General features: G+C 45.8%; 1 protein-coding gene across 1 annotated transcript in view; it reads left to right on the plus strand.

Moving 5' to 3' along the window:
• Positions 1 to 603: 603 nt before the first annotated feature.
• The window catches only part of LOC141050984 (uncharacterized), a 48,261-nt gene continuing 24,405 nt past the window's right edge, over positions 604 to 24,459 (plus strand). Inside the window, exons 1-5 of the mRNA XM_073547753.1 lie at positions 604 to 882; positions 1,012 to 1,191; positions 1,274 to 1,397; positions 1,626 to 1,723; positions 9,493 to 9,580. Coding sequence (XP_073403854.1) covers positions 802 to 882; positions 1,012 to 1,191; positions 1,274 to 1,397; positions 1,626 to 1,723; positions 9,493 to 9,580 — 571 coding nt within the window. The 5' untranslated portion in view covers positions 604 to 801. The remainder of the gene's footprint in view (positions 883 to 1,011; positions 1,192 to 1,273; positions 1,398 to 1,625; positions 1,724 to 9,492; positions 9,581 to 24,459) is intronic.

Here is a 24,459-nt window from a genome sequence, read left to right on the forward strand (position 1 = left end):
GGCTGCTTTGCTGCATCTGGCACAGGGTGTCTAGAATCTGTGCGGGGTACAATTACATCTCAAGACTATCAAGGGATTCTAGAGAGAAATGTGCTGCCCCGTGTCAGAAAGCTTGGTCTTAGTTGCAGGTCATGAGTCTTGCAACAGGATAATGACCCAAAAAACACCCAAGAATGGCTAAGAGGAAAACATTGGACTATTCTGAAGTGACCTTCTATGAGCCCTGACCTAAACCATATTGAGCAACTTTGGAAAGAGCTGAAACATGCCATCTGGAAAAGGCAACCTTCAAACACGAGACAACTGGAGCAGTTTGCTCTTGAGGAGTGGGACAAAATACCTGTCGAGAGGTGCAGAAGTCTCATTGACAGTTACAGGAATTGTCTGATTGCAGTAATTGCCTCAAAAGGTTGTGCAACAAAATATTAAGTTTAAGGGTACCATCATTTCCAGTCCTATTTCATTAATTTTATTTTAAGAAAAATTCTTTGGAAGCATGGTTGAAAAGCAATGTCTGACTTTCATTTGTTCATGTTCAGAGATTTTTATTTTATTATTACTTTTGCCAGATTCAAGTTATTTCTGTGACCATTGTGGGTTTTTCTGTCATTAAACAAGGGGTACCAACAATTTTGACCACATGTGTAGTAGATATCCTCATATGCTTCCCCATATTCCCCAGTAATTGTATTATTATATGGGATTCTTTTTGATTTTACAGCGGCTTATCTTCTCCCCATTCAAGTCCCTACAATATTGCATCCTCTTCTATAGAGGAGAATTTTCTTGATTGACCCGTCAATGATGGATAAGGACAGGAATAAAATGGCGGAGAGGATATTACACCTCACCCTAGAGATCCTCTTCCGGCTTACTGGAGAGGTGAGAGATTCTGATTAAATCACATTACCTCATTCTTATCTATGGGAATAACATATGGACAGAACTGGAGAGATGAGGACTCTGGAAATGTCTGTAGTGAGATTTATTAATGTGTCTCTCCATAACCAGGATTACACAGTAGTGAAGAAGACCTCTAGTCAGCGCTGTCAGGACCCTGTGTCTGAGGAATGGGGAAGACCCCTGAGCCCAATCACAGGGCCTCCACCTCACCCCCTGATACACGAGGACATCAATGACCAGAAGATCCTAGAACTCACCTACAAGATGATTGAGCTGCTGACTGGAGAGGTGACACTGCTGGGAATGCTGGGACATTATACAGTAACGCTATGGAGGGATCGGGGGATGACGGTATCATTGTATGTGTCAGGTTCCTATAAGGTGTCAGGATGTCACAGTCTATTTCTCCATGGAGGAGTGGGAGTATTTAGAAGGACACAAAGATCAGTACCAGGACGTCATGATGGAGGTTCCCCAGCCCCTCACATCACCAGGTAATAGACAGGACTAAATACATACAGACAATAATTCATAGCATCATAGAATGTTACAGTTGGAAGGGACCTACAGGGTCATCGTGTCCATCCCCCTGCTAAAAGCAGGATTCACTAAACCATGTCAGACAGATGTCTGTCCAGCCTCTGTTTGAATTATCAAATAATTCTTATTATAATTATCTGTATGTAGAGAATGAATTCAGTCCCTGTATGTGTTTCCTCCAGTTCTATCCAGTAAGAGGACAACACCAGAGAGATGTCCCCGTCCTCTTCTTCCACAGGACTGTAAACAAGAAAACTCCAATGTTCCTCAGGATCATCAGGTAGATGGAGTATCATGAAATCTCCCCTATAATGTGTGGGAGGCTGTGATGGTCTTGAATTCAGTCTTATTTTATCCACCAATACTATACACAGAATGGCAAGTTTATTAGAGACACCTGCACGTTCACCGTATAGAAATTAGACTGGTGACCTCGGAGTGCAACATAAAATGTGAGCACTTTTTCTGTTAGTTTCAGTGTGAGTCCATACTAAAATTGGGGAATAGAACAATCTCAGTGACTTCTAATATTTTTAAAAAATGACAACCTTGTGAGGGTTTCTCATGCATTAAGAATGTTGTGATGAAGGAAAGACTAAGGCTGCGTTCACACGTCGCGGCGGGTTTAAACGCGCGATTTTGCCGCGAAAATGCGAAAAATAAGCATCCCATGCAATCCTATAACACAGCATGTTCATTAATTTTGCGGAATCGCGGCGATTCCGCCCACATAGGAATGCATTGTCCTGTTTACTTTCCGCATGTGGCTGTGCCCACCATGCGAAATGTAAGCAGAACATTTGCGGATGGTATCCACAGTCCGGAGGAGAGGAGATTCTCCTCCAGGCTCTGGGTACCATATCCCGTAAACAAAAAAGAATTAAAATTAAAAAAAAAAAAAAATAAAAAAAATCGGGTTATATTCACCTTCCAACGGCCGCCGATCTTCTTCGAGCCTCTCTCCACGCTCCCGGCATCTTCCGATCCCAGAAATCCTTTGCGCGAATGACCGCAATGACCTCGCGGTCTCGCGAGACGTGACGTCATCGCGGTCATTCGCGCTAAGGATTACTGGGACCGGAAGATGCCGGGAGTGTGGAGAGAGGCGCGAAGAAGATCGGCGGCCGTCGAAAGGTGAGAATAACATTATTTTTTATTTTTTTTAAATCCTATCTTTTACTACTGTTGCTGCATAGGCAGCCTCAATAGTAAAAAAGTTGGTCACACTTGTCAAACACTTTGACGAGTGTGACCAACCTGTCAATCAGTTCTCCAAGCGACTCTACAGATCGCTTGGAAAACGCTAGTATTCTGCAAGCCAATTCCGGGAATTTAAAATGCGATTTTCCCACGGAATGGAATTCCGGAATTCTCGCGGTAACTTCCGCGAGAGTTCCGCTACGTGTGAACGCAGCCTTAACGAAAGGGGATGCTGTGGTTGTCAATACTTGTCGATGAAAGAAGTCCAAGGACGATATGAAACAGAAAATATAAAACACTTGTGATATGACTAATGTGTCCAAACTCATAACTCTTTGTTTAGCAAAGATGGGTTATAGCAGCAGACGATCATTTTGAGTGCCAGTGTTGTTTAAGGAAAGCAAAATGAACAAAAAAAAAAGTACAAAAAGTATACTGTGTATCGGTGAGCAATGTAAAACATTGTCTGTTCATATGAATCCAGATTTCCAATCACCATCATAATGGGAGGATCAGAATTTAGCGCAAGCAGCAGGAATCCATGCACCCTTAATGTCAGGCGTCAACAGTCATTTCTGGTGAAGGTTTATTAATGGTGTAATCAAAATTTTTCTTGGCACATCCTGGGTCCCCTCACACCGTGGATGGATTTTTGGATAGTAACGTTTATCTAACCATTGTGGCCAACCAAGGTCATTACTTCATGACACTGGTTTCCCCTAATGGCACAAACGACAATGCACCGTCTGCCACTAGGAATTTCGGGGCCCCATACTGGCAACATTTTCGGTGTTAGGAACGGCGGAACGCACTAAATAAAATAAATAATAAAATGCGATCCCCGCTCGGGGTCCACCGTGCAGAAGGTGTTATAACTGCTGCTGAGTAATGGCAGAAGTGCTATATGGCGGTATAATGCGCACGGGGTTAAACGTCACCCAGGTGCGCAGAGCAATCACTGTTTAATCACAGAGATGCCGGTAAGGGTAAACACAAAGGCTGAGCCTGCTAGCGTCACAGGTCTCAGATATATGCACACACGGTATCAGGTCACAGGTGCAGGAACAAAGGCAGAAGAAACTGCATCCGTCTAGACCTACCGTGTGTGCGGCGTCGCTACTGCGGGCACCAAAGAGAGCTGCAACTGCAGCGCGGCGTAGGACACTGCCGCGAGACGATAGTGCCGTGAGGAGTAGCACAATCGGACGCTAGTGTAGAGGCGCGGTGTGCACAGTGGCCTAAGGCTTGCCGCTGACTGGCGCTGACTGCTGAACTAATTCCCTATCCACTTGCGAAATATCAGAGGGAAGGGGTTTCAAATGAGTCAGTCACCAGAATCATACATCCGTCACCACTCACACATCTAGCAAGTAATGTCTATACTAGCGCCTGGCCGAACGGTCATGCGCGCTTTTTATAGCCATGCGGGACCTTCCAGATCTCCGGGATGGACCAATCAGATCTGGAGCAGGACCTGGGCACATGACTCCCGATCTCCAATGGGAGATCATCTCGTGAGCATGCCCAGTAGGAGCACAGAGGAACTTAGTCTCTGGAGCGGTCTGCTGCAAAGTAATCTTCTCTGCAGAAGATAGACAGCAGGAGACCGCAGAATGTGCGGCTCTGGATTCCTGCAGAGCAGGCACAGAAACCAGATGCCTAACATTCGGGGCCCCCTTTAGACTCCTCCCAGGTTCCACCCCAGCCCCTCCTCCACCCCTCAAACTGTCCACAGTCCCACCGCTCTCTCTTGGGAAAACTCCACTTCTCACCAATCACACATTAACAGTTCCCATCACCAAATCACACATATAGCTGGCAGCTTTTGTTTTGGCCAAAAGATTTTAAGCCGCCATCACAACACTGTAGACACAGCATTACTCTATGCTAACCTATTAAATATTTGTTAAAATATGCAATACAATTTAGGTATATTTTTATTTATTTTTCAATTTTTAAAATGACCAATAATATCACATACAAGGGACAAATGCCAAAGCACCATGTCTAGACCACGTATTACCACCACATAGTGACCTATAATACCACATACAAGGAACAAATACCGCCACACCATGACCAGACCACATATTACTACCACAGTGACCGAATAATACCACATACAAGGGACAAATACCACCACACCATGACCAGACTACATTTTACCACCACAAAGTGACCAAATCATAGCACATACAAGCGACAAATACTGCAACACCATGTCCAGACCACATATTACCACCACATAGTGACTGAATACTACAATACTGATCAGTAATAACAAAAAAATTATCATCACCATCATAAGTGCCATTATACACAGGAGATCTGTACTTAGTATGCAGTGTCTGTGTACAGGTAATACAGTGATCAATCACAGTATACCCAGGACCTCTGTATATAGTATACAGTGTATAGTGTCAGTGTATAGGTAACACACTAACTCACCAGTGATGTCTCTAGGTGAAGTCCTTCATCTTTGCTTTTCATCTTTCATCCAGCACAGATTGTATTATCAGGGAGCCTTACATAACTATAAATATAAGATATAAAATCAAACCTTTATTAAAGTCTTGATAAAAGACACCACGACCACACCAATATACAAATAACCGTGTCACCTACTGGACCCTACATAAGGGGGGTCCTGATATCAAACCTGCCTAGCAGCGGAGGTTGGCATCCTAAACAAATACGAGATTGGCGCCCCCGCTCCACGATGGCTGTACCCTAAATCTCCTAGATAACCCTGGATAAGTGCAACAAACATTCTTTCATTTAGCCAGAAAAGGAATGTATAGGGGTTGCCACAATGATAATTGCTGGGTAGACAACAATAGAAAAAAGTGCAAAAAACAGTGCAATTGACAAGACAATAAAGTGACATGTGCAAAACAAATGAGTACCTAACTAACTGTTCCCTGTACCAGTGAACCTTCCTATCAGCGGAGGTTGGCACCCTACTAGTCAGCGGAATGGCGCCCCCGCTCCACGACGGCTCACCCTATGTAAGCCCTGGTATAGCTGATAATTTCACATTAGGGTGACACAATATTAATTCTGGAAGGCATTATAACATAGTAATATAATATGACATAGTAGATAAATATTCAAGTATGTTGATAACAGTAGAAAAAGGCTCATAAGAAAGAAAAATTTAAAAAATTCTAAAAAACTCACATTTGAAAGGTAACTCACCAAAAACCCTGACTCCTGACTGGTGCACTGGCAGGGTGCAGCAGAGCCCCATTGATAAAGGCTGAGGCAGCACAGGTGCATTCCACTGATGAGAACAGCCAGTAACCCATCATGGTCTGGCTGCCTAGTGGAAAAAATGCACACAAATAGGGCTTGCATAGGACATAAGTCACACAGATAAGCGCCATGCAAAGTGTCCGAGCAGCCTATTAATGACGCCCATAGTATTAGCAGGCGGGCTGCTCAGCACCGTACATATGCATCACACAGAAAAAAACAAGCCAACATGAAAGGCTCTAGCTGCATCCTGCAAAATGATAAAAAGTGCAAAAAGATAAATAGATATGGGGTATTAGTTACTATTTTGGCCAAAGTAGATAAGCTCACAACCCAACGTCAAGGGTCCCCAGATATTGTGAGTCAATAACACTAAATCTGAACATGGTTCATAAGAAAGAAAAAAAAATTTTTTAACAGTAGAAAAAGGTACTCAAGTTTTTGATGCTGGATAGGAAAAGGGGGGTACTGTCATGGTTAGGACATGGTTAATGTCCTGGTTTCTCAGGGTTAATTTTGCCGGCCTCTCTTTGGATCTGGGAGGGGTATTTATACTCACTCCAGACTAGGATTCCCTGTCAGCTATGCTGTTATTCTGGCTGTGTGACTGACCCCCCTGGTGTGCTGGTAAACTGCATTGCTTGTTTGATTCCCGTGTATGACCCGGTCTGTCCCCTCACTCTGTTCTCTGTCTCACGTTTTGGTACTATTGTCTTCTCTGGTTCTGACCTCCTAACTTGGCTATTGTTACTTCGTTACCGTTTGCCCCTTTTGTACTGTCTATTGCCTGTTCTGGTTTTCTGATCTATTGCTACGTCCTGACTATCCGCTCTAGTTAACCCTTTGGTACTGTCCTGCTATCTCATGCTTTGACCCCGGCTTGATCTGGTTTCCGTCCCTGTCTATGCCCCTTGGTAACTTGTCCCGTAGTTGCAGCTCCTAGCTCTGTGGAGCTTAGGCCATGCCCCCAGCAGTCACGTGCTTCAGGTCCTGATAGTCTGAAGCACACATCGTCACCGCTGCTGCCCTGCTCCACAGGTATCTATGAGCACTGTTTTTGTACTCAGGACACACGCACTGGCTCAGTGAGCAAGTGCAGTGCTGTGTTCCTGACACTGCCCCCATCGTGTCTGCATTCTGCCCCCATGTCTGCATTCTGCCCCGATGTCTTGTAATATGCCCTGATGTCTTGTAATCTGCCCCCATGTCTGCATTCTGCCCCCATGACTTCCATTCTGCCCCCATGTCAGCATTCTGCCCCCATGTCAGCATTCTGCCCCCATGTCCAGCATTCTGCCCTCATGTCCAGCATTCTGCCCTCATGTCCAGCATTCTGCCCTCATGTCCAGCAATCTGCCCCCATGTCCAGCAATCTGCCCCCATGTCCAGCATTCTGCCCCATGTCTTGCATTCTGCCCCCATCATGTCTTGCATTCTATCCCCATGTCTGCATTCTGCCCCCATGTCCAGCAATCTGCCCCCATGTCCAGCAATCTGCCCCCATGTCCAGCAATCTGCCCCCATGTCCAGCAATATGCCCCCATGTCTGCATTCTGCCCCCATGTCTGCATTCTGCCCCGTGTCACAGTCTGCCCCCATGTCCAGCATTCTGCCCCGTGTCACAGTCTTCCCCCATGTCCAGCAATCTGCCCCCATCATGTCTGCATTCTGCCCCCATCATGTCCAGCATTCTGCCCCCATGTCCAGCATTCTTCCCCCCATCATGTTTGCATTCTGCCCCCATGTCTGCATTCTGCCCCCATGTCTGCATTCTGCCCCCATGTCTTGCATTCTGCCCCCCGTGTCTCACAGTCTGCCCCGGGCCCCGTGGATCGCCACTTTCAATAAAAAATAAAAATAATAAAAAAATAAAAAAAGTTCTTCTTACCTGGCCGCACTCCAGTGGCGAAGCTCCCTCCACGCAACTGAAGCGTGCACTCGCCGGCGACTGACAGTGACGTCATACGCCGGCGACGTGCACGCTGCGGCTGACGTCAGCTGCCAGCCTCCGATTGGCTGGCGGCTGTTAACTATTGACGTGCGGGCCGGCAGGCCCGCATGTCAATAGCGTTCAACTGCTGCTCCGCAGCGCTGCTAAGGGCCCGGTTTAGCCTGCCGGTAGGGGCCCGGTGAGCAGATGAGACGGGGCCCGATGCGGGCCTCCTCTGCCCACCGGACCCCATACGCCAATCAGGGCAGTAATGCCCTGATGGTGGCCCTAAATGCACCATCCTACAAGGATCATTGATTGGTTCCTGGATTTTTTCCTTGCTTCACCATGTTCAGATCTTAATCTTATAGAGCATCTCTAGGACGAGGTATAATGGGCTGTTCTAAACATGTCAGCACCTCCATCTAATTAATTATCCTCATGCACCAATACTTTTGTAGAAAAATGTCAGCACCTAGTGGAGTCCTGACACAATGCAATGTTGCAGTTCTGAAGGTCACAGGCGATCCTACAAGCTACTAAATGATTGTCTCTCATAAAGTGGCCATTCATTGTATGTGTTATACTTGGTGGAGATGACAGGATAAAGCTGATCATAGACATTAGATATTGGCTGGATCTTCTCACAGTTTTCTGATTATGGAGACTACTGATTGGATTTATACAAGAGACTGGCAGATATTTGATAACTTATCCCATCATGTTTTGTTATCATGTTAATTAAAGGCCTTCCACCAAGGTTTGTCTTGCCTACAGTTGTGTAAATGAATATGTAGTGTAGTGTAACTGCGATGATATAGTCACTGATCAGTTTTTCCCGGTTCCCAATGCCGCATTGGTACTCTTCTAAGTCATGTGACAGCTATTCCGACTTGCTAGCTCACCCTGGGTTCTATGGATGAGCTGAAAGTTGTCTTTACAATGTAATCCTATGAAGAGTGAGAAGAAGCCTCCATAGATTTAAATTGTAAAAGCGACTCCCGGCTCACACAGAGAGCCCAAATTGAGCCAATAAATTGCAATAACTAAGAAGAAAATTGGAGCAGCACTTGAAATCGGAGAAGACTGCGATCAATGAGTATATTATCACTCTTAGGTCAGGTGCAAACAGCTGTAGATTCTCTCATCAGAGAAAATCGGGCTGATTATCCAGACTACCCTCTGATCAGAGTTTAATCAGAGTGTCAGCATAGTGTGAAATGATTCTCACGGATAAGGAGAAGATGGAGAAAAAAATTTATCCATCTTCTCCATTCTGTGAGGATACAGAAATCATATTGCACTCAGATGTCCTCCTAATGCAGTCCAATGTTTCCCCCCCACTCATTGACTAGCATGACCGAGTGCAGTCCGAATATCGGATCAAACCTGGGCATGTAGTGATACTTTCCTTGGACAGACACTGTCCTAGGAAAAAGATCAGAAATGTGCATGGCCTCCTAGCACAACATTGGTCTACTTAAGGTCCGAACGTACCCGGTCTGATTATACTGTACAGTCACCTCCACAAGCTCTTACACTAAATATACATTTACACAGGTTTAGGCAATAAAAGGATTTCGGTGGGAGTGCTTCTTTTTTGGTCTTCAATCATTTTATACGACTTCTCCAACCTTCTGTGATTTTCACAATCTTTGTTTCAGGGTAAAGATTTGAATGTTAATACTACAGAGACTTATGTGAGGGATGATGAGCGATGTAACGAGGAGCTTCCTACGGATAACTGCAATGGTAAGTAGTAACCACTAAGTCCTAACCTCTAGTATTAAAACCTTACTATGTGTCAAAATCACGTAAATGTGAATAGAGGCTGAGCAGGACCGTGTCCCGAATATGGATACCCAGCAAATGGGAAGCTATACAGACATAATGTCCAACTTATTCTCCAGTTCATTTTTTTTTTGGTTCAGTTTCAGGTTTCTGCATTTGGTGCAGGTAAAGGTGTGGCCTCCCTTTCTTTGAGTTGGAAATTACGTGTTGTGAGGCAGTGACTGGTGTCACATGTAGGGGGCGCTGTGTGTTCCCCCCAGGATGCGCACGGAGGCGTATTGAGGCCATGGGAGTGCATTGCAGTCACAGGTGTAGCTGTAATTGCAATGCAGAAAAAAAGTGAGTATAGGTCTTGGACATGCTGGTTTTTCAAGTCATATTTGGGGAAAGCCTGCACTGGGCTTTCGTGTTTTGAAACAGACTACAGATGGTAGTGGTGCAGACAGTTTCATTCCTGGCACATATTTTCCATGTGGCCCACGGCCACAGATTCCATTTTAATGGCCCTACAGTAAAGGGTTTGGGTGTGTCAGTGTTAGTTTGGTCTGGCAAGCGTGCAGAGCAGAAGGCTCTGCAGAGCTCCAACTGTGACGCTAGTCACAACCCATGGCTAGGTCGTGAATAAGCGTAGTTCCGTGGCTAATACCAAAAGATCACATAGTAAACCAAGGGAAAATATGAAGTCACAAGTCAGGTCACATGCCAGGGTCAGAATGCCAGAGAAACAGCAGATCAGCCAAGGGGTAATAACAAACGGGTAGCCTGAACATGGTCCAAAGGTCAGCAATCTCACCACGTCATTGATAAATAACCTGGACAGTGTTTCAGCATTAGGTAACCCTAATGACCGTTTTCCCACCAGATAAAGGCAAATCCGTAATGAAGTCCATGGACAAATGAGTCCATGGTCTTTCTGGAATAGGCAATGGAGCCAATTCCCCGGCTGCCCGGTTTTGACAAACTTTAGCGCATGCGTAAATCTCATAAGCGGATACAAATTCCTTGAATCCAGATGAGGGATTAAAGTCGGATAACAATTCCATTATTTTGATGTAATAACCTTTGGAATCTAAAATCACCACCACTCCCCCCTTGTCTGATATTTTATTATTATATCTAACATGTCATTCAGTTCATGTAACGCTATACCTTGTTTGCGTGTAAGATTGCCTGTAACTCGGCTACTAGACGTGGTATCATTGCTGAGTATTTTTAATTCTCTCTCAACCACTTCTTGGAACCTGTCCAGACAATCTGATCTTGTCTGAATCGGATAAAAGTAAGGTTTTTTTTGTATTGAAATTTTAAGATTGAGTAATAGTTTCACAATTGATTTTTTCATCTGAGCTCAAGTCGTCCAAAGCAATTAGTGTAATCTGCTCCTTAAAATCCAGATCTGAATATTCATTAACATGAGAATCAACATTCAAACTCTTGATATCAAGGTCAGGATCATTTGTATCAAGTTGGTCAACCAAAAAATGCTTTTTAGGCTGTGTGCCACGTAGCGATTTTTAAGCATTTTTGCCACGATTTTCATCGCGAAAACGTTTAAAAATCGTGTACAGAACGCCCCCCATGCATTCCTATGGCATTCCGCACATGCTGTGCTAATGCTGCGCTTTTTTCCGCGGCGGAATTGCATCGCGGAAAAAATCGCAGCATGCTCATTCTTTTGTGCGGAATCGCAAAGAATTGCCGCTATCCCGCACCCATAGGAATGCATGAGAATCGCTTACTTCCCGCATGTGGCTATGCCCACCATGCAGGAAGTTAAGCGTCTCATGTGCGGTTGGTACCCACGGTGTGGAGGAGAGGAGACTGTCCTCCAGGCCCTGGGTACCATACCCCTGTAAAAAAAAGAATAAAAAATAAAAAAATCGGGGTATATTTACCTTCCGGCGTCCCACGCTGCATTCCCGGCCTAAGCGTTCCCAGTAATGCCTTGCGGCAAGGCCCTGTAATGACGTAGTCTCGCGTGACTCTAGCGGTCTCGCGAGATCGCTATAGCAACGCGAAACTACGTCATCACAGGTCTCGCAGGGCATTACTGGGAACGCTTAGGCCGGGAATGCAGTGCGGGACGTCGGAAGGTAAATATACCCCGATTTTTTTATTTTTTTTAGCATTTTAACATTCTATCTTTTACTATTGATGCCGCATAGGCGGCCTCAATAGTAAAAACCTGGTCACACTTGTCAAACACTATGTTTGACGAGTGTGACCAACCTGTCAATCACTTTCCAAGCGATGCTTCAAACCGCTTGGAAAGTGCTTGAATATCGCACGTGAAAATCGCGGCAAAATCGCGGTAAAATTGCGGTGAAATCGCGCGGAAAAAAACGCGCGATTTCTGGGAAGGAGTCCGGTTTTTAGTGAGCGTTTTAAAACGCTACGTGGGCACATAGCCTTAATGGATGGATTGCGTATAAACTTATTTATATCCAAAATGGTCATAAAATAAATCAAAATTTTGGTCAGGTACAAAATTCAGACCTAAGGATAGAACCCCAATCTGTTCCTGCGTCAGGGACTTGGAGGAAAGGTTGAGTACATTATTGTATGTAATTACTTGACCAAATATCTCTTCCGGCGTGTCATAACTCCTGGATCGCTTGTGATGTTTCCTACCACCCTGTCTTTTGCGCTTTTTGACTGGCGGTAAAATTTATTTTTTCCAGCTTTAAGAAATATCAGAAGCACTCAAATTATTATATTATTATCTGATGAATCAGGATCAGATGATGTAAAATTAACATGCGGTCTGGTTGTCATTTTCTTATGGTGAGCTTGACTATGTTTGAGAATTGATTTTGGAGTCCTATTGGCATTCTCCCAATTTCCCAATTAATACACTTTTTTGTGGAGTAATCATTCAGATCTTGTGTAAATTTTACTTTTTTCTGTCCATAATTTCTGCTTCTAATGCAGATATATTATCATGCATTTTAGCAATGAGAGAATCAAATTGTGTCAATGTTTTGAATTCAACCACAGATGAATTAAGAGTCTCCATTTGTTTTTGAATGTCAGTTAATTTAATATCCTCATATTTTATAATGAGTCAAATTAAGTTTAAAGAACAGTCACTGTATATACTCGAGTATAAGCTGACCCAAGTATAAGCCGAGGCCCCTAATTTTGCCACAAAAAAACTGGGAAAACTTATTGACTCCAGTATAAGCCTAGGGTGGGAAATGCAGCAGCTACTGGTAAATTTCAAAAATAAAAATAGATACCAATAAAAGTAAAATTAATTGAGACATCAGTAGGTTAAATGCTTTTGAATATCCATATTGAATCAGGAGCCCCATATAATGCCCCATACAGTTCATGATGGGCCCCATAAGATGCTCCATACAAAATCCACCCCATATAATGCTCCATACAGTTCATGATGGGCCCCATAAGATGCTCCATATTAAAATATGCCCCATATAATGCTGCATAAAAGGTTAATGATGGCCCCATAAGATGCTTCATAGAATAATATGCCCTATATAATACTCCATAAAGATTGATGTCCCCATAAGATGCTACATAGAATAATGTGCCCCATATGCTGCTTCATAAAAGTTGATGGCCCCATAAGATGCTCCACAGAATAATATGCCCCATATGATGCTTCATAAAGGTTGATGGCCCCATAAGATGCTCTATAGAATAATATTTCCCATATGCTTCTCCATAAAGGTTGATGGCCCCATAAGATGCTCCAGGGAATAATATGCCCCATATGCTGCTACTGCATATGCTGATGCCCCATATGCTGCAAAAAAAGACTTACTCGCCTCTCATCGCTTGGGGCCAGGTGCTGGTGTCCTGAGCAGGTGGGGACACTGGCGTGCTCTGGGGGCCAGGTGCTGGTGTCACTCAGGCCCCCAGCACTTGCGATATTCACCTGTCACCGTTCCACTGCCGTGTGCCGCTCTGTCTTCCGGATCTCTCTGCAGTGACTGTCCAGGCAGAGGGCGCGCACTAAGCACGTCATCGCGCCCTCTGACCTGAACGTCACAGCCAGAGGATGCGGAAGACAGCACAGCACGGTGGTGGAATGGGGACAGGTGAATATCGCATGGCTTCCCCCATCCTCCCCATAATACTCACCCCTTCCTGGCACAGTCTCTGCACTTCCCTGCTTCTCCAATGGTCTCCGGTACCGGCAGCTTGTTCCTGTGTTCAGTGGTCATGTGGTACCCATTATTACCCCCTTTCTGACATTAGACGTACTATCCCGTCCATGGTACCCGGGCCCCTATGACCGGGGATGGGAGAGTACGTCTCAGCGATCAGCGGTGCTCCCGGACAACAACTTTTGGGGTCTAATTTCTCCTCTTACCCTTGGGAAAATAAAAAAATTTGGGACCAAAAATGTCACGTTCCCGAAAATGGCACCAATAAACACATCAACTCGTCCCGCAAAAAATAAGACCTCACAAGCCTCGGTGGGTCAAAATATGGAAAAATTATAGCTCTCAAAATGTGGTGATGCAAAAACTATGTTTACAATAAAAAGCCTCTTTTAGCGAATGACAGCTGCCAAACATAAAAACCCTCCATATATAGTAAATCAAACCCCCTTTATCACCCCCTTAGTTAGGGAAAAATAATAAAATAAAAAAAAAATTATTTATTTCCATTTTCCCACTAGGGTTAGTGTTAGGGCTAGGGTTAGGGCTAGGGCTGAGATTAGAGTTAGGGGTGTGTTGGGGTTAGGGTTTGAGTTAGAATTGGGGGGTTTCCACTGTTTGGGCACATCAGGTGCTCCCCAAACACAACATGGCGTCTGATCTCAATTCCAGCCAATTCTGTGTTGAAAAAGTCAAACGGTGCTCCTTCCCTTCCAAACTCTGCCATGCGCCCAAACAGTGGTTAACCCCCACATATGGGGTATCAGCCTACTCAGGACAAATTGCACAGCAACTTGTGTGGTCCAATTTCTCCTGTTACCCTTGAGAAAATAAAAAATTGGGGGCAAAATATGATTTTTTTATTTTTATGGCTCTGCGTTATAAACTTCTGTGAAGCACTTGGGGGTTCAAAGTGCTCACCACACATCTAGATAAGTTCCTTGGGGGGTCTAGTTTCCAAAATGGGGTCACTTTTTCGGGGTTTCAACAGTTTAGGCACATCAGAGGCTCTCCAAACGCGACATGACACCCGCAGACCATTCCCTCAAAGTCTGCATTCCAAAACGTCACTACTTCCCTTCCGAAACCCGACGTGTGCCCATACAGTAGTTTTCTCCCACATATGGGGTATCAGCGTACTCAGGACACATTGGACAACAACTTTTGGGGTCTAATTTCTCCTCTTACCCTTGGGAAAATAAAATTTAGGATAAAAAGATAATGTTTGTGGAAAAAATATAATTTTTTTTATTTTCACGCCCGGGCGTTATAAACTTCTGTGAAGCACTTGGGGGTTCAAAGTGCTCACCACACATCTAGATAAGTTCCTTGGGGGGTCTAGTTTGCAAAATGGTGTCATTTGTGGGGGGTTTCCACTGTTTTCGCACATCAGGGGCTTTCCAAACGCGACATGGCGTCCAATCTCAATTCCAGCCAAAAAAGTCAAATGGCGCTGCTTCCCTTCCGAGCTCTGCCATGTCCCAAATAGTCATTTACCCCCACATATGGGGTATCAGCGTACTCAGGAAAAATTGCACAATAACTTTTGGGGGCATGTTACCCTTGGGAAAATAAAAATTGGGGGTGAAAAGATCATTTTTGTGGAAAAAATATGATTTTTTAATTGTACGGCTGTACATTATAAGCTTCTGTGAAGCCCTTGGGGGTTCAAAGTTCTCACCACACATCTACATAAGTTCCTTGGGGGGTCTAGTTTCCAAAATGGTGCCATTTGTTGGGGGTTTCTACTGTTTTGGCACATCAGGGGCTCTCCAAACGTGACATGGCGTCCAATCTGAAATCCAGCCAATTTTGCATTGAAAAAGTCAAAGGTCGCTCCTTCCCTTCTGAGCTCTGCCATGCGCCGAAACAGTGGTTCCCCCCACATATCAGGTATCAGCATAATCAGGACAAATTGCACAATAACTTTTGCAGTCCAATTTCTCATGTTACCCTTGGTAAAATAAAAAAAATTGGACCTGAAGTAATTTTTTGTGAAAAAAAGTTAAATGTTCATTTTTTTTTAAACATTCAAAAAATTCCTGTGAAACACCTGAAGGGTTAATAAATTTCTTGAATGTGGTTTTGAGCACCTTGAGGGGTGCAGTTTTTAGAATAGTGTCACTTTTGGGTATTTTCTATCATATGGACCCCTCAAAGTGACTTCAAATGTGATGTGGTCCCTAAATTAAAATGGTGTTGTGAAAATGAGAAATCGCTGGACAACTTTTAACCCTTATAACTTCCTAACAAAAAAAATTTTGGTTCCAAAATTGTGCTGATGTAAAATAAACATGTGGGAAATGCTATTTATTAAGTTTTTTGTGTGCCATATCGCTGTGATTTAAGGGCATAAAAATTCAAAGTTGGAAAATTGCAAAATTTTTAAAATTTTCTCCAAATTTCAATTTTTTTTACAAATAAACGCAAGTTATATGAATGAAATTTTACCACTAGCATGAAGTACAAAATGTCATGAGAAAACATTGTGAGAATCACCGGTATCCATGGAAGCGTTCCAGAGTTATTACCTCATAAAGGGACAGTGGTCAGAATTGTAAAAATTGGCCCGGTCATGAACGTGCAAACCACCCTTGGGGATAAAGGGGTTAAAGTAATGAATATGCACTCTACACCTATGGGAGTGGACTCGCGTGCATATTCATTACTTTAATGAGCGGTATCACGTGACCAATGAACACAGGGAGAGCTGCTGGAGACCTTCTGAGAAGCAGGGAAGTGCAGAGACCTCCGCCAGGAGGGGGTGAGTATGAAGTGACAGCCGCAGCTCCTGCCGCTCCCCCTCCCCTGCCGACCCCCTGGGACAATGACTCGAGTATAAGCCGAGTGGGTCACTTTCAGCCTAAAAAAATGGGCTGAAAATCTTGGCTTATACTCGAGTATATATGGTGCTCAAAATTTGCTTCCATTCCTCTGTAAATTCTGCTGGTGGTGGGATTTGTCTTTATTCGCAAGCCTCTGGCCACATAATTGTATATGGTATTGAACATGCCAGCAAACCTCTGCATAGGGGAGATGTCAGACGACATCTCCTCACACGGGAGGTATTTTGGATCTATAATTTTACAATCAGGGGTTGATGTGGTAGCCAGGAGAGCACCTACTATTGGGAACAAAATTTCTCCCAGCTTCCATCTCTTCCATTGGCAATAAAAATAAAAAACCTGGTTAAATTGCACCAACTTTTATAGATTTGGCACAAATAATTGTAAAACCGGTAAACATACTGTCATGATCCAGTCCAGAGTTTGTTTTCTGCTGTCTTCTCTTTGGACTGGTCATGCGGGGGTTGATATCCTCTGCCTCTTCTGGAGCTGGCGGGACTATTTCAGTCCTCTGCAGCCTGCGGGCCAGTGTCATCTATAGTTCATGCTTCCTGGCTAGAACCTCTGACCCTATACTGGTGATCCTTCTGCCTCTGACTTTCCGACTTCTGTATGACTTGACCTGATCTCTGGACTCTGCCTCTTGTTTTCCATCTCTGATACATCGCTCTGACTGGTTTTGACTCTGGCTTGTACCCTGACAACGGCTTACGTCTTACGTTTCTGATACCACGTTCCTGATAGGTCCTGACTTCTAGCTCATCCCTGACTATGCACTTGCTGTCTCCATTGGTACCTCTGTTCCTACAGTTGCTGACTTCGGCTAGTTGGACTACTCTTTCATTACCTGTGACACCTGTGCTGTTGTTCTGTGTTACTACGGTGTGTGTGTGTAACCTCTTTCCCTCACCATCACCCCCTGGTGCAGGTTGCGCTGTATTACACTGCAGCAGCATGTTACACATGCATTTTTTACTTAAACATACGATAATTATAATAATTCTGCATGTTTTAGTATTAAGCAGTTGTGGTGCAGTGGCCACTATGTCCGCTAGGGGGCGCTGTGTGGGTGTCCCAGGATGGGCCTACAGTCATATCCATTGTGGTAATGGGTATAGGATGCTGAAGGATCATTATGTATCTCAAGGTGGGTGGCCTTGAGATGAAGGCTTGCTCATGTGCTGATCAGCAGAGCTGATCTGACGTTCCAGTGTGTCAGGGAGAAGCCTTCAAATGATTGATGAGACGGGCGGGATCAATCATCTATAAATCCACCCAGGGGTGTGTTTAAGAGTGTCATAATAAAGTATATGTGTATGAATGCTTGAAGGACCTGTGATGAGGTCATAGCCATGTGACCCCCCTGGGCATGGCTACGGACCATATAAGGTAACCAGAGTAGGCCACAAGAGAGAGAGCATGGATCTGATTGGGCCATGTGGAAGGTCCCGGCAGGCCTCTGTGGAGGAAGGTGTGCTACCTTCCTGAAGACCACTTGCTGAGGCTCCTGACTCGGTGAGGCCTGTGGATATTGGCTGTATGTTAGGACAGATAAGCCTCCTGTGGATGCTGAGGCTCCACGACTGAGCCTGAAATCATGGACACTTATGCTTGCTTTCGCCTGAGCTATAGACTACTCCTTGTGTTATGTGCTGCTTTATGGGTTATGAAGCAATAAACCCTGTGAACTTTTAAAAGGAACGAGCCTCCTGATTGACTCCCGTGGCTCCTGAGAGAGTTGAATCCCTACAATTGGTGACAGACTGCGGGCAGCGGTTCCAAGAAGCACATGTTGCCGTACTGGCGGCTCTGAGCCAGGAGAGCAGATAGTCTGGAAAATTGTGAGTAATACTGACTGAGGTCAGAGAAAGTGACTGTATTGATATTTTTGGGATACCTCTGAGGAAAAGAGGCATCCAGGAACCTGTGTGGCTGACACCAGCAGGTAATGGACAAGAATCCGTGTTGTACTGACCAGGGTCAGTGAGAGACTGTGCATGTGTTTTTTTTTCCTTTTCCTCTTTTCCTCTGCAAAACCTGAAGGTGATTGCTGTGGCTCAGAGGGGTCATGAAGGTTTTTTTGCAAGACAGCTTGCTGTGGCTCAGTGGGGTCACGAAAGTGACAAGCGGCTAGCGGTAACTCGGCGGGTTACGAAGATTGCGGTGGATCGGTGGGTCCACGAAGACGGCGCAGCAGGAGCTGCAGTGACACCAGCAGCTGCTTGTGAGCGACAGCCAGAGGTGCCGGTGATTTGTGACAGCAGGAGCTGTGGCTGTGCCAGAAGGAACTGGTTTGGTGTCGTGCTTAAAGGGCCAGTACCAGCCCAAAAAGACATAAACTGTACTGTGTGAACTGTGGCATAAGAAGTTCTGCAGAACGGACATGGGGAAATCCCGAAAGGGGGCTGTGGCCCAAATCGGGGTGGTAGCCCAAAAGGGGGTGGAGTCCCAAAAGGGGGCGGCGACCCAAATTGGGGTGGCAACCCAAAAGGGGTGGAGTCCCAAAAGGGGGCGGTAACCCAAATTGGGGTGGTAACCGCAAAAGGGGTGGAGTCCCTGGAGGGGGCGGCGACCCAAATTGGGGTGGTTCAGGAAATGGCAGCACTGGTTGCCTCAGTGGGTATGTCTGGGGAACTGCAGTGTGTGTGTATGTTTTGAGGAGTGCGACATGTATTTTACTGATAACGATGGGCCACAGGTGTGTACTGTGATGCTGCGTCGGGACGGAGTCCCTGGTAGGCTGGACTCAAAGAGTCAGGTGACTCTGACAGGAACCCCTCTCGTTTTATCTCTGACAGAGAAAAACGTCAGGGTTCGCTGCGACCATGGGGTCATTGTGAATTGTACATTGTACGGTGGACAGAGTCATGATTGAGATGACGAAGGGGAAGTGTCAAGGTGGTAGTATGCCACCAAACTTAGTGCATACCTTTGAGAGGGGCAAAGACTTTGTCTTGTTTGACGATGCATGGGAAGTTGATGAAGTGTGGGGTGGCTCAAAGGAGGAGGTAGCACCACCTAAGATCTATAGTCCAGAGTTTCGGGTGACTGAGAGAAAGTGTGGGTCTGACCAACTCGTGGATTTGGCCGGGGTGACCAAACGTGTGACCGTGGGAAACGGGTTACCTCCAGGAAAGGGGTCCGACACCTGTGTGAGTGGGGACTGGCTGTTTCAGGATGACAGGGTGAGTGGTGACTCCAATTCAGACTGTGACTCCAACACAAGGGAAAGAGTGTGTAGTAAGGAGGTCACTTTATCTCGGACAGTCGCCAGCACAGAGGGAGTTAGTGATGGGCTGGAAGTAAAACAGGCCTGTAGTAGACCCGCACAGAACATAGAGCCGGATGCAGGAACAGGTGGAACTCTGAAGAGGCAGAGTGTGGGTAGGCAAGAGAGCCCATCTGAAAATCTAATTAAAGAAGTTATGGCGCGACACGAGTTGGCCAAAAGAGAGCAGGACTACACAATAGAGATGCTTAAAGAGACTGTGAAAGAACATGTCCAACAAGAAAGGGTCCTAAGGCAAGCAGCTGAGCACAGAGTGGATGAGCTGGAGAAGGAAGTCTCTGCGCTCAGAGGTCACCTGTCAGCGTGTCAAACTATGAACAAAGCTATAGTGAAGGATATGAAGGTGCTCAGAAAGGCCCAAGAGAAGCATCAACAGGAGATTCTCCGGAGAGAGGATGAGCGTCGCTACCTGGCAGAGGAGCGGGATAAAGTTCTCCAAGAAATCAGAGGAGTAGTAAAAGGTCTTCTGCGGGAGAAGAGCTGGGACGAAGATGTACAGCGGCCGGGCCCGAGTGATAACAAGGCAGAACTGCCAAAGCGCATCTTGGAAAAGGGTCCTGAAGACTGTAAATCTCAGGAAGATGGTGAGCCAAGAGCTGCACAAGACAGTCACCCGGTCGTGGCACATATCTTGAGGGAATTGTACGTGGTAAACCCAGAGCCGTCTGTCCAGGATGAGAGCAAGTCCACGACCTTCAAGTGCATGATGGAGGTACCCGAAGACGTGCGAGAAGCATGTGCCAGCGAGGGTGTGCATGAGACCTTTAAAAAGGCAGTAAAGGCCTATAGTGGGAACTGCGCACCAGAGACAGACCAGTTGGTGATACTGGCAGAAACGGAAGACACAGAGAGAAGGGTGGCTGTCCTGAAGGAGATGTACCTACAATGTCTCCGCACGAAACAGATGCTCGTGGTGCATAATAGGAAAGCCGCTCGACGTCTGGAGCTTGCGAGGGGAGCTCAAAGTCGTCTGGGCTTTGTGGAAGACATAATTCCATTACCCAGAAATCTGGTGAGGAAAGTCGTTGGCAGACTGGGAAAGGTGATGCAGGAGATGGTAAATCAATCCAGTGTGAAGAGAGTGAGGATCCCACCTGCTGGGGAAATCCAAGTTGCTGTTGAAAATGACATGGTTCCAGTCATTGTGGTTGGCTCGATGGAAAGCATTGGGAAGCTTCGCATGCTCCTGGAATATCGGGTAGCGTACCTGAAGGAGATAGAGCAGCTAAGACAGGACCGACTGCAGATGAATAAGCAGATACAGAACATCAGGTGGCATCCACCTCCAATCCAAGGTGTAAGGACCAGAAGAGATCCTCCAAATAATGAAAGGACAGGTAGTCAAAGGCAAGAATGTCGAGAGTCCGCAAATGGCAGTTCTAATCTTAGTAGCATAGGCACGAGACCCAGTGGTGGACGTAGGGACAGAGGGTCAGACTCTGACCAGCCAGTTAGCCCAACTGGACGTGGGACTCATGACCGTACGAACCGGGAGAGCCGGCCAGTGAGAGAAAGGTCGGGTGACGGAGCGCACTGCAGACAGGTGGAAACTAAAGAGTGTCTGGTCACGCTGATGGAATTTGACGGGAAGGACAAAGCCCAAGGCAACGATACTGGCCGCTGGGGGCGGGGGAGGCCTAACGTAAATATGATGCAGTATGACTGTCGAAACAGATGGAGACCGTCCTCTTGACTTGTAGGGCATGGTGACATGGGTGCCCGGTCTCGAGATTCCTGGGTGATGTCATGTGTTCAACCCCACAAGTTGGAACAGAGGGGGGAGGTATGTGGTGCAGTGACCACTATGTCCGCTAGGGGGCGCTGTGTGGGTGTCCCAGGACGGGCCTACAGTCATATCCATTGTGGTAATGGGTATAGGATGTTGAAGGATCATTATGTATCTCAAGGTGGGTGGCCTTGAGATGAAGGCTTGCTCATGTGCTGATCAGCAGAGCTGATCTGTCATTCCAATGTGTCAGGGAGAAGCCTTCAGATGATTGATGAGACGGGCGGGATCAATCATCTACAAATCCCCCCAGGGATGTTTTTAAGAGTGTCATAATAAAGTATGTGTATGAATGCTTGAAGGACCTGTGATGAGGTCATAGCCATGTGACCCGCTGGGCGTGGCTACGGACCATATAAGGCAACCAGAGTAGGTCACAAGAGAGAGTGCATGGATCTGATTGGGCCATGTGGAAGGTCCCGGCAGGCCTCTGTGGAGGAAGGTGTACTACCTTCTTGAAGACCACGTGCTGAGGCTGCTGACCGGGTGAGGCCTGTGGATATTGGCTGTATGTGAGGACGGATAAGCCTCCTGTGGTTGCTGAGGCTCCAGGACTGAGCCTGAAATCATGGACACTTATGCTTGCTTTCACCTGAGCTAAAGGCTACTCCTTGTGTTATGTGCTGCTTTATGGGTTATGAAGCAATAAACCCTGTGAACTTTTAAAAGGAACGTGCCTCCTGATTGACTCCCGTGGCTCCTGAGCGAGTTGAATCCCTACACAGTACATTAATTGCAATTCTACTAGTGTGGTATACAAAATAGATTGCACAGCATGCCATTTATCCTATATCGATGTACATCATGCAAGCTTAAAATACGCATCACAGAACACTTATATGACATATCTAGTACTAACAATTAAAATAGTAATATTTCAACACTATCTAAACATTTATAACTCAGCATGCTCGCAACACCTCATCCTTTCAGATATATGGTATTGAACATGTCAGTAAACCTCTGCGTGGAGGAGATGTCAGACGGCATCTCCTCACACGTGAGGCATTTTGGATTCATAATCTAAATACTAAGTTTCCTACTGGTCTCAAAAAACGTAACAAATTGATCTATCATTATTAATGTCAAGCATTTGGTATATTTATATGTATTTTATTATTTTATTTGGATGATATTATAGGTTTTTGTAATTTTGTGGTTTTGTTTCTTGCTTGGTTAGGACCTTCATATTGGTCATGTGACGTTTGAAGTCTTGTATTGGTGGATTTTGTCTATATAATGTGTTACCCACCATAATGTGTATAGCTTTCGTTGCTGATTGAAATGCGTCGCTCTTTCCCTGTGTTTTGCTACTTATGGAGAGCACATTACCACTTGTTTTGTCTTTTAATATGGATTAATAAAGAGAGAATTTCGATTTTAAGGAGCTGGAACATTTCCTTTTTCTACATCCGAAGGCAAGTATTTAGGTTACGGGATGAGCTGTGGGGTTAGTGAACCCCAAACAAAGTCGAGACCACCCAAAACTGGCCCAAATCTGCTGTTAGTCAGGAAAGTGGGCGTGTCTTCTGCAACGGAGAATGGGAAGGTGGTTGGTCACATAACAAAGAATGTAGGAGAAACGCTAAGGGGAGGGATGCTTGCGTCAACCGATTTTTCTGGTCCCTACATTGGTTTCTCAGTACAGTGTCGGGCGGGGGTGTCACAGGGTCATTTGGATACCCTGACACACACCCATGAGAGGTGACAAGTGTTCAACCCCACAGGTTTGAAGGGAGGGGGTATGTGAGGCTGTGACTGGTGTCACATGTAGGGGGGTTGTGTGTTTCCCCCAGGATGCGCTCAGAGGCGTATTGAGGCCATGGGCGTGCATTGCAGTCACAGGCGTAGCTGTGATTGCAATGTAGAATAAAAGTGAGCATAGGTCGTGGAAATGCTGATTGTCCAAGGCAGATTTAGGGAAAACCTGCTCTGGGCTTTTGTGTTTTGAAACAGACTAGAGATGGTAGTGGTGCAGTCCGTTTCATTCCTGGCCCAGATTTTCCATGTGGCCCACGACCACAGATTCCAGTTTAAAGGCCCTGCAGTAAAGGGTTTGGGTATGTCAGGGTCAGTGTTAGTTTGGTCTGGCAAGCGTGCGGAACAGAAGGCTATACAGAGCTCCACCTTTGTGAGGCAACACAGGCAAGCGGAGCTGAAAGGCCTGGCACCCACAGCATACACGGCGGTGCAGTCACCCACGGCAACAGGTTTCTGAGGTAGACTGTCCTGTGCTCGGCTGTGATCCGGAGGTAGACTGTCTTGTGCCCGGTGGTAAACCAAAGGAGTACTGGCGTGCTTATTGACTGCAATCCAGAGGATATGGTTCCTGGCTGCGATCCAGAGGATATTGTGTGCTGTGTTTGATGCATGGTAAGGTTTTAACACTAAAGGGCATGTCACACTAAGAGATATCGCTAGCAATATCGCTATAACTAGTGACGTTATAGCGATGTTGCTAGCTATATCTCTGTGTCTGATACTTACCTACGACCGGCTCCCCCGCTGGTTATCGCTGATCGCGCGAGAACGTTCAGGACTGTTTCTCGTCGTCAGCTTCCTGCGGCGCTTCCTGCTGTGAGGACGAGCGACGCGTGGAGCCGGGCGGGAGGACGTCAGGATCGCCTGGTGTGACAGGTAAGTAGCGATCCCCGTCCCCAGCGATGTCGCTAGTGAGATCTGCCTGTGTGGCAGCTCACTAGCGACCACTTAGCGATGTACCAGCGATCCTGACCGCGTCATATCGCTGGTCGGGATCGCTGGTACATCACTAAGTGTGACAGTACCTT

Source organism: Dendrobates tinctorius, unplaced genomic scaffold (genome assembly GCF_039654945.1).
Source record: "Dendrobates tinctorius isolate UK_male_01 unplaced genomic scaffold, ASM3965494v1 ptg000155l, whole genome shotgun sequence".
Classification (NCBI taxonomy): Eukaryota; Metazoa; Chordata; class Amphibia; order Anura; family Dendrobatidae; genus Dendrobates; species Dendrobates tinctorius.